Genomic DNA, 11304 nt, shown 5'->3' on the forward strand with positions numbered 1-11304 from the left:
TACGAGACGATTTTTTTTAAGCTGATCTATAGGATTAAAAAAAAAAAAAAGTAAAATAAAATAAATCGCAGTCGCCTGAATTCCCCGGGAAATTGCTACTCTTGGGGGAAAACGAAACGTTTCTTGCAAAGGCGAAAATGGTGAGTTGTCAGATGCCGCTTCTGCTGCCAAATTCGCTCAGTTCCGTCTCATTGATACTCGCTGGTTTCTCCTCACAGTTACAGGGTCTGCTCGCAGAGAGAGCGATCGGATCGGCTTAAAAGCCGACCCGGAGCCGCTACCCTCTCCCCAAAACGCCCGGCCGTGAGTGCGTGCGTGCTGCTCGTCCGGGGACCGGCACGGGGACCGGCACCGGGACCCGCAGCGGCACCGGGCGGCGGCTCGGGCCCGCTGCGGGCTGGGCTCCGCCGCCGTGGCAGCAACCGCCGCTGGATCCGCCCTAACATCTGTCCGTCTCACCATTGGCGCATCCGTCAGTGTCACCCCGGCGGCACAGCGCGACGACAACACACCGGGCGCGACCTGGAGCGGTGTGCGCTGCGAGCAGCCAGCGCTGCCCAGCCCCGCCGGCAAGCAGGAACCGGCCGCCGCATAAGTATTTACAAGTGTTGGACAGGCTCGGCGAGCAGAAAGGGCCGGGCTGCGATTAGGAACAACTCCTTCTTCCTTTCTCCCTCCTCCCCCTCGAAGTCAAAAATTAGGAAGCAGAAAGCCTAAATAATTTATCGCAGCCCGTGAGGATGCGCTTTTCGCCGGCGGCAGCGCGGCCGGAGGCAGGGGCAGCGGCGCCCGGCCCCGGTGCTGCTGCTGCTGCTCCGGGGAAATCTGCAGCAGCCGAAGCCGGCAATCGAGCAACGCGTGAACTGGGGGCTGGAGCGGCTGCCGGCCGAGCCGACACGGCGTGGCACAGCACGGCACAGCACGGCTCGGCACGGCGGGTGGCTCCGGGCTGCGGACCGGGGGAGGCTGGAACACAACTCGGAGACACCCCGCTGCGGGGCTCGGGGGGCGCCGGGGGAAGCGCCCCCACAGCCCCGGCAAAGTCCCAGCAAGTACCGGGACGCTGGGACTGGGTGCTCGCTTGTTTGAGCCCTGCGAAGGCTGCTCCTGCCCGAGGACTCGCCATTCCCAAATTCTCTCCCCCTGCGAGAGCACCCCGAGGCGATCGTTAATTCGGGGGAGGGGGTTCAGAAGGAGGGGGGCGGGGGTTGCGAGTTGCAAGAACTTTTCTTTTTCCACTCCCCCCTCCCCAATTCTGCGCCCCTGCCCCAGCGTTACTCTGCGCGCCCCCCGCGCCGCAAGCCCATCGCCGTGCCGGGGGCTCCGGGCAGGCAGCCGGCAGCGGCGGGGGTCTGGGCTCCAGCCCCCCCGGGACCCTCCCGGCCCCGGTTAGGCCCCATCGGCAGGGTCGAGCCCAGGGGGCAGGAGCGCAGCCAGGGCGGGGGGAGCGAGCAGGGGGCGACCCAAGCAGCAGCACTCGTCCGTGGGAGAGGGGCTGCCCCCCTGTAGCCCCGCCGGGGACCGGCAGCGACCCGGTTCCTCACCGGGGGAGAGGGGGGGCGCCGGCTCCGGTAGCGGCGGGGAGCGGGGTGCCCAGCTTGAGCCTGGAGGGAGCGAGGGGTGGAAAGTGAAACTTTCCGTCGGCGGTCCTAGGAGGAACTTTTCCAGCTCGGTGAGCAGTGCCAGGGTGCGCGTGTGCATGAGAGGGGCAGCGGCTGTAGGCGCACACGCACCCACACGTGCACGGCAGTGACACAGCCACAGCACGGCCAGAGCGCTCAGGAAGTTGTAGAACGATTTGGTCGCTAACCATTTCCCCCCTTCTTCTCCTCTCTCTCTCTCTCTCTTTTTTTTTTTCTTTTAAAGGAAGAAAAATCTATTGAATTTTCTATCAGACGGATTACAGCAGGAAATGCGGGCCGCTTCACGTGCATCACCTTCTTTGGGGGCTCGCGGTCTGTTTCGGAGAGCCAGAACACTATTAAGTGTAACATTCACAAACAACGCATAAATCGGTGGCTGCCCAGACTCCATCCGCACAGACTAAGCACACGAGGCTCAGCTCTAAGCTCTCCCTGTCCGGCACTTTTAACCCAAGGTACCCGCTATTGACTAGCCCCACACTCTGATCACCACACCGATGACCGTCCCACCGGCTCGGAGAGTGCCGCGTCGCTGCTCGCCTCCACCGCCTGCTTCCTGCCCGCACGGGAGAAACCGCGGCGGGCCCGGGGCAACGAGCAGGCACGGCGGCGGCCCGCGGGGGTCACGAAACGAAGCAGGCTGAACCCTGCGGGCGCTGTTCCAGGCCCCGAACAGCGCCGTGCCGGCCGCCGCCACCGAGAGAGAGCGAAGGCGAGCTCCCGGCGCGCCTTCGGGGCGGGCGGGCGGCCCTGCGGCAGCTCCGGGGGCGCCCTTCGGAGCTCCCCGACGCCGAGAGAGCCTCAAATCGGGGTCTTGGCACCAAGCTAGGCAGTCCTGCGGCTGCACCGAGCCGCCGGGGGGGGCTCACCTGCCCGCCGCCCCCCACCGCACGCAGCGGCTGCGCCACTGAGGCGGCGCCTTATGACCGTGGGCCTCAGACGGGATCCCCCCCCGGCCCGTGTCGCCCCCCCGCCATGTCGCCTCCCGTCCCGGGGAACACTGTCCCCCGCAGCCCCCGCCGTCGGGGTGCGAGAAGGCGGCGGGGAGCGCTCCATTTTCTGCCGGCGAGGAACAAAGGAGCAGCGGCTTGCATTAGCGCCGGGCGGGAGGGATGCGCCTCTGACAAGTTTGTTTAAAAACACAACTGCCCGCCACGGAAAACGATACTCCGCTTTTGTGAAACACAAAGTATTGTCAATAACCATTATAACGACAATAATTATCTGAAGGGAGAACAAAGGCATTTTGTAATATCTACATAACTTTATTAGAGCAAAATTATTTTAAAATGCCTCTGAATTCCCAAGCCTCCTGAGTACAAATGAATAAAAGTTTTTTCTCCGGGCTAAAATCTTTGCTTGAATGTAAATTGTTTGGGTAAGTGAATTTACACAGCAGCAAAGTTTGTTTGTCTTAGTCCAGTAGCTTTGCTTTAACGAACCAGATGTTTTGTCTGTAAATTGTCCAGAGGACTTTTACAGTTCTGACACATAACGAGCCTCAGAAAATCGCAACTGGGATAGCGGGGTCCTTGCGACCAGGACCGGGCATTTCGGAGGGGGTCCGGGGGGTGGAAATAAACCAGACCGGGCAGCGCAGGCACGTCCAGCGCCCCGCCGTGCAGAAGCGCCCCTGCTAAGCCGGAGGTAACCGTGGACGGGCCAATCCGACTCCCCCGGGGACTGCCGGTCCCCCCCGCACCCTTGGGGGTACCAAAACCTGCCGGTTCCAGACGCACCCCCCTTCTTCCCCCCCCCCCCCCCCCGACAGCCCGGAGGCGGCGGAGCCGGGGCAGCCGCGGGGGCGCTGCCAGGGGACTCCCGGAGCCGGGCGGCCCAGGGCGGGCGCCCGCCGCTGCCCCCGGGAGGAGCGGAGCGGGGCAGCGCGGGGCAGCACGGCACGGTACGGCACGGTACGGCCCTGCCCGGCGGTGCCTGCTGAGTCCCTCCCCGCGGTGGCGGAGCCACCGAGGCAGCTCCGCGGCGGTGGGAGCGCAACCTGCGGCCGCCCCGGCGAGTTCAGGAGTTAGAGCGAGGCGGCGAGACCGGCTCCCGGCCCGGCTCGGCCCGGCTCCCGGCCCGGCCCCGGGGAGAGCCGTGGCTCCAGCCCCGCCCGCTCCCGGGGGCTGCACTTTGTGGAGAGGCTGCGCGTTCAAATTAAGTCTATCGCCGCGACTCAGTCCCGCTGAATTATCACTTTTGTTTTTTTTCCTCTTCCCTTGAAAGGAGCTAGGGTCTCTGAAGAAACAATTGGCCACTGCTTTGAAGGAAATAAGCGATACCATTCAGAGCTACTGTAGCGTAATGTGTTCACTTGGGCAGTAGGAAAATCTTTTATGAAAAATAGTTACAGATTCTGGAACTCCACCGTACGTGACAACAAAAGCCATTGTGTCAGCAGAGAGGGGTTAGTTAATTTTACCTACACAAAGTTTTGCTAGCTCCAGGCTTTGGGAACGCCTTTGTGCGAACTGGCAGTGATCCTTAGAGCTGGCTCATGTGAAAGGTATTTGAGGGAGCTAGGAGTAGGGGAAGGAATTCCCCTCTTACTTCTTGCATCACCTGAAAGTTTTCACTGCCCAGCTAACGCAGCTGTGCCTTCGCTGACCGCGTGTGACTTAACGCAATAAAGATTTTGTTGTGCACAGATCCATTGCACAACAGGAAAGAACACACGAGGACTTGAGAAAGCCCAACTCCCAGCAAAACCCTGCTCTCCTTCCGCAGAAACTTATTTCCTAGACGGATATATTTTTTTACGTGATTTGCATATACTACTTGCATTAAGATATGCGAGATTCCCTTAAAAAAATAAAAATAAAATCCTAATCCGCCTGCCAGTAGCGGACCTTTATGTGCCGCTGGCACAGTCGGAGCGTTACAGCGCAGGGAAGCGACGCGAACGCCCCCGGCCGCCCTGGGCAGTTCGGGGACGGCCCCGGCGCCGCCTCCCCACGGCCGGGGGACGTGCGGGGCCCGCAGGCTGCCGCCTGGCCCGCTGCCAACGGGTACTTAACAAACAAACAAAAACAAAAACAAACAAACAAAATAAAAACACATAGCTGGCTCGTAAAGCCCCGGCGACTTCTGTGGAGAAGGGCTCGAAGCGCTCCGACGGCCCGCACCGCGGGCGCAGCAGGCTCCGAGCCGCCCCCCGGCCTCCCTCCGCCTCTTCCCCTCGTCGAGAGCGAACAGCCGCGGAGCCAAAGCCGGGGCAGCCACCGGGCAGCCACCGGAGCAACGTCTCCGGCCCGGCCGGGCTGCGGGAGGAGCCGCTCCTTGGCGTGCGCCCGTCGGGGCAAGGCTCCACGCCCTGCCAGGACGGGAGCGGGCACCGGGAGGCTCGGGCGAGACGTGGAAACTACCTGGGAAAATCCCCCAGCGTCACTGATTCGCTCTCTTTGTTCTCGAATCATCGGTGCACAAAGGAGAGAGAGAGAAATGTGACTTAAAAATTGCAATTAAGCAGCTTTCAGAGCAGGTTTCTTTCATTGGGTGCTACTTCTTATCACATCCCATTTCTGCTTTAAAAAGCACTTCTGATTTTAAAATTAAACGGACTGCATGAAATGCCTCCTATCCTTCTAGAACAAGAGTTACTTAAATTACGAGTGGATATGCCTAAGCAGTCTTCTTACAGTTTCCCACAGATTTAGTCAGGTCTTGAAAGAATGGCTTTTTTTTTTTTCTTGCCTTTTTTTTTTTTTTTTTTTTCCTGATTTAAAAGTATTAAGTTCCTTTGAAACATTCCTTAACCTTTAATGTTTTGTAACTTGATGAAAAGGTCATTTTGCTTGGAGTGGATGCATCTGCTCTGTAATTGTTCTAATACCAGGCAGAGCTCCATCCCAACGCTACATTCTTTTGTGAGCATTTTTCCCCCTTAATATACTACTGTTAAGGTTACAGCGAGTAATTGTTTTAAAGGCAGAGAGCCACAGACCAAAGGATGCTCACAGTTTATTTAATTTCCCCAACTTCAGATGTTCAGGGCTGTGTTCAGCAGATGCTATCAGCTGAGCCCTGAGAAGAAGAACCTGCCCGGCTTCCCCTCTCCCTACTGCGAGGGCCCGAGGCAGCACCGGACCCGAGCCAATACCGAATGTACGGCCCCAGCCGCATAACAAAGTAGCACCAAGAGCCGGCTGAGCTGCTCCCAGAACGCACCAAGTTTTCCTGAGTCCCTGGCGCACTTCACGCAGAGAGCTGAGCGGCTGCGGGGCGCCGCCAGAGCCCCAGGACCTCTGGGCAGCGGTGCCTCGAGCGCCGGGCGCGAAAAGCACGGTCGTAGAAGTGTTGCTAATTGATTATGCCTTAGATTGCTTGCTGTGAAGGCAACAGAGGCTTTTCAGCACGTGGAAATCAGCTTCTAGCATTAGCAATTGTAACACTTCGAGCGCCAGCCCGTGCTGGGGCAGCCACCCCCTGCTCCTCCCCACACGAGAGACGCGGGTGCAGTATAGCCCCTACCGGCCCCCAACCGGCCCCCCGCGCAGGTGGACGAGCAGCACTTTTTCGCCACACTGAGGCTGCTCTGGCACAGGAGTGGTGATACCTGGCTGCCTAGTGGAGATCAGAGCACGAACCTTAAACGCAAGCAACTAATCCCTCTAAAATACGGCGAGGTTTTCCTAATTCTTATACAATTCAAACACCTAGAGAGTATGTTTAATTAAACTTGGCTATGCATTTTTGTAAGATTAAAGAAAAGAAAAGAAAAAAAAAAAAACACAAAGAAATGAGCTAATTATATTGCTTAATATTCTAATACACTTTTTTTTTTTTTTTTTTAAATAACACACTTCAAGCCAGGCCAATCCCTCAAGGACCACTTCCTCATTTATAAGGCAGAGCCCAATGGGAGCTAAAAAGAGACTATTTTGTAAGAAGACAATATATTCTGAAAGAGGAGCAATACAAAGATAACCCCACATTACATATATCAGTATGGAGGCTGGAATACATATTCCGACGATGCAAATCTTCCCCTACTATAATTTGCTCTTTGGCGTTACCAAAAACCCAGACACTGATGTCTGTGTATTTGTTCTTGTATTTTTCACCCCACTAATGCTTTTAACTAAAATTATTTTTTGAATTTGCTTTATTTTAATGAATTTAAAGGTCAGTCCTCTTCCTTTCCATATGCAAATCCTATTAATAATAGAGGTTTGATATTAACAGGAACTAATAGAGTAGATGCTCCCTTCACACTGAAACCCCACCAGAGAACAAAATAACCTCAGGATAACTTCCCTTAATGCATTGCCTCTTTGAGTACCCAACCACTAGTAGCAGTACTTTGCAAGCAGGAACAACAGCTGGCAGATGGACGGACAAGAGGGCACACAGGGCCTCCCCCACTTCCAAACACAGACCAAGGGTCAGATACAGCCACAGCCCCTGCCCACTGGAGCCCAGCATGAAAAGAGGTGCCACCACCAGGAAACCAATCCTCCCAGAGGGCCCCAAGCTCCCCTCTGATGCTGACAGGCTCCAGCTGGGTGATCCCAGATGCTGATCAGAGAAAGATGGGGCTGCAGGTGGGGCAGGGGCTGGTGAGTTTACTTTTCCTCCTGCTTCTGCCACGCCTAGGACCATTAACTGTTTTGTCACAGTTTTTCTACCTGTATGTGGTTTTTGATTGTATTTTTTTAACTACAGCTGTTGGTGTTAAAACAACAGCACTTGCATGCCATGAAGGGGGAGGTGGGGAAACGGAGAGGTAACCTCAGTGCTTTCCTCTGCAGGCCCTACAGGAAAAAGCTCCCTCTCTAATGAGAGAGGAACAATCCTGGCTGATTTAGGCAATAGAGGAAACTAGAGGTCGTGTTTTCCAAGCAGATGAATTCAGATACCAAAGAGCAAAGCACCAAAACCCAGAGCAGCTTCTTCCTTAGTGGGGGACAGAGAAGCCTCTTGCAGCCCGTGGCAAGGCCAGCCCCAAGCCTCTGGCTTGTTAAGGACAAGCTGAAGTACCAGGGAGGAGAAAGGGATGAGTCACAAATCTCTGATAATTCACCTCCTCTGGAAGGGTACTGGCCTGCTCCCTCCCCAGGCACCTCGCAGGGAGCCCTGCTTCGCTGCTGCCTCCCTCACAGATTCCATCTCTTAAAAAAGGTTTTGTATAAAAAGCTTCCTGCAAACTTGATACCTTTAATACCTCAAGGCAAATGCTGGTGTTAACTCCACTGACTTTCATGGAGTTCTGCCCAGTTCTGTTGAATGTGGAAAGAGTGGACCTCAAGCCAGCCCCAGATACGCTCAGCTGCTTGGTTTCCAGTAACAGGTAATGAAATACAGAAAAAAAGCCTGCTGCAAACAGAAGCAAGCAGTCAGCAAGTACTTCAGTTTAAATCATCTCATTCACAAAAAATCAACTAACCAACCAACCAACCAAATAAAATGACAAAAACAACCCTCCCTAGCCAGATACAATTGCTATAAACCCAAGAGGCTGATGTGCAGAGGGTTTGGATTCCAGCACACGAGCTGGCTCTGGGAGCTGTGGCTGGAGCCCTGCAACCTGTAGCACTGCTCTTGGTCTCCCCAGCCTCCAAGCCACAGGAGGCTGGGGTAACAGCAAGGATTGGCAGGGCCAGCCCCTTGGAGAACACAAATCTGCTGCTTGGATGGGCAGCGGTGTGGGCCAAATCCTGCTTGGCAGGTGGGATGTGGTACGGACCTGCTGAAATGCAGCTCCAGGAAGTGAGAGTCCTCATGATAAAAGCAGCAGAGATACCGCTCCTGGCTCCTTGCAGACTAAAGCAGATAATATCACCTCGTACTGTGGCTTACATTAAGGTCACCTTTTCTTTCACAGTCTTGATGTGGCCATAGCTTTGGCAAGGGAAGAGCTGGAGGGTAGGAAGCACACAGATAAAAGGCTTTGCGTTACTGAGGAAGTCTGGGCCCTGTTCACAGATCTATAATTTTGATTATAGGCTGATATGTGCTCACAACTCCCATTGACTTCTATGCAAATAAGAAACCACAGAATTAGGTCTCATCTTTGAAGTGCATGGCAAAATTAGACTTATACAGCTCGTGTTTTGTGTGAGTGCTGATTGCTGCCAGCATCCTGTCTCCTGCCAAACAGCGAAACTGTAATTGTACAAGTACATCACAGGCTCAAAGAGTTTGCATTTCACAAAACATTAGGTATAAATCACTCGCACAAGCAGGAGCCTGGACTGAGTGGAACAATACCGTTGTCTGTTGTAGCAAATCTGATGTTCCTGGATTCAAATCTACTACAGGCATTCTGGATTTTAATTAATATATTGCTTCATATGTATGAGAATTTCTCTCCTTTTTGTTTTGTTTTGTTTTCACGTACTGCATTTTTAGTTTCAGCAAAGCATATTCTCTGCATTACTCTCCAAAGCAACTGAATAAATATCACAGACATTATAGATCTGGTAGCCTTTCCAGTGAACAACACAGCAGTCATGCTTCACAGGAAAGGGATAACATCTGAGAGTGCAGCTGATAAGAGCAACAATTTACAAAGCAAGAGATCTGTTATGCAGTGAAAGCTTTAGTACCATGACTTGGATGTTACATCTACACCACATAAGGGTTAATCATTGCAGCAGTTTGCAGCTGGTTTGTGCTCTCAGGGGAGTCATAGCAATAGACTCCTGCGTGTAAGACAAGGTCAGCATTGCTCTCTCAGGGTCAGCAGGCCACGTGATAACACAACTCCCGAACTTCGGCTCTGAGGAGACACAGGTGCCAAACCCATTTTGTGGTCTCCGCTAGAGTGCTTCTTGTGGTTTTTATTCCCCTCAATAAAAAAACATACATAGCTCTTTGGTATATAATTGGATGGCGAGTTTTCAGAGCTACCCATCAGCATGAGTTTTCTGTGGCAGCAGTGGGCTCATGAGTTTGCTGGGTACATGTAACATTTCATGGGAGACTTATTCTTAGTGGACTGAGAAAGCAGAGCAGTCAGTGCTGAGTTTAAGGGCCAAAACCTGCATAATTTGTTCAGTCTCATTGTTTAAAATTCTCACATCAGTAAAGTGAGCGGAATTGGACTTAAACATTTTATTAATATTTATCTTCTATTTCTACAAGACCCAATAATAATCAAATAAAAAAAACCTTTAATCCTCAAATGCAGCTCTAATCTTCAAATTGGTTAGCTTATCAGAGGAGGAATATTTATTTTCAAAGACAGGCTGCTCAGAACGATAAGCTGAAACAGAAACCTGTAAGTGTAAGTTTATTGGGCACTGTTGTCTATATTTATTGTTTCTGGTCAACCACATCTCTGTTTTTATATGCATGTGTCAAAAATTAATATACAGCAAACTTCACCAACAGTTTTAAAAGATTCTAAAATGTAATAAAATCAATAAATGATGTTCTGGCATAAATGTTTCTGTAGCTGAGGGTGGTCAGGTTCAAAGGTCAACATCTGACCATTTCTCTTTCCCACCCTGCTGCGGAGTAAGACCCTTCCCTCAACTTCAAATCACTGGGGAGAGGGTAATTTAAGCTATACTTGATGTACCCTATACATCACTGTCTTCAGGACCAGGTTTAAAATTAAACTGTGATGTACAAAGTTAAACAAAAATGAGATAAAAATTGGCAGGGGTTGAAGAGGGTCAAAGTAGTCAAAACACAAGGTAGACCATTGCTTCTTTTGATTTATGTTATTCCATGAACTAAAAAAAAATAATAAATTATAGCTCTCATGGAGACTTTTTCTCATTGAGAATAATGCATTCCTAATTTGTTTTCTATAGACTTATAGGGCATTTGCTGTGGGAGAGGAAAGCATCTATTTATTTATTTGTTTATAATCTAACTATTTATTTATTTATTTTGGCAGGGGCCAAATATCATTAACTGTTGGCAGAATATTCAAGTTATCATTATATGCGACCTTTGTCACTCAACAGCAAGTGAAAGAGAATAGTTTTTCACTTTCTGTCAGTGGTTATCTTACAATGCACATACATATAACCTTACACTCATGGAATTTTGCTTTCAGGAAACTCTTTTAAACACAATGTCCTATAGCCACATTTGGTAACAGAAAGAAAGAGTTTCGCGAATGTTTCCTTTTGCGTGTTTTACATGCACATGATGCAGTTACCCTCCAGAAATTCAGTTCAGGAAAGATGCCAAACAGGATTCTTTTGAAACCAACTAAAGAAAATCCTTGCAGGAAGTTAATTTTTTATGATGTAGTCAACTATTCCATGTATTGCCTTTTACATGGTTAGTGTGTGGATTGCAGGCAGAATAATTTGGAATTGTAATCTATATTTTCTGTAATATGATAATGAAATCAAGAACTATCCACTGGAATCAAACTTTTTTTTTTTTTTCTTCTGTACTACTCCAGTGAGAGGATTAAAAGAGTTCTACTGGCTAGACTGCTGCATTCATGGGAAAATGAAGAAATATCATGTTCTTGGACAACAAATAAAAAGGCTGAATTTAAACATAATGGTTGACATGTAAGGATCTTGAAATCTTTTTAAAACTGATTAAATGATTTTTTGGGAGAAGGTTTTTAATTTTATGTATGAAGAACTCCTGTTGACTTTATACGGATTGCAGCCAACTGAAGTTAGGCATGTTCTTAAGTCTTGGGCTGTATCAGGGCACTGGACAGCAAAGGGATCAAAACTCTAAA

The 11304-nt window shown here is 51.2% G+C and overlaps 1 protein-coding gene across 1 annotated transcript; it reads left to right on the top strand.

Annotated features, from left to right (window-relative positions):
* Nucleotides 1-740: 740 nt before the first annotated feature.
* On the top strand, nt 741-2995 carry LOC311443143 (uncharacterized protein; the record flags this gene model as incomplete). Its single annotated transcript, XM_084533093.1, has 2 exons — nt 741-1672; nt 1867-2995. One exon carries the CDS (start codon nt 741-743, stop codon nt 1170-1172), a length of 432 nt encoding a protein of 143 aa, XP_084389219.1. The 3' UTR covers nt 1173-1672; nt 1867-2995.
* Between the last annotated feature and the right edge of the window lie 8309 nt (nt 2996-11304).

The sequence above is a fragment of the Aythya ferina genome (genome assembly GCF_964211825.1).
Source record: "Aythya ferina genome assembly, chromosome: 12".
In the NCBI taxonomy this organism is placed as follows: Eukaryota; Metazoa; Chordata; class Aves; order Anseriformes; family Anatidae; genus Aythya; species Aythya ferina.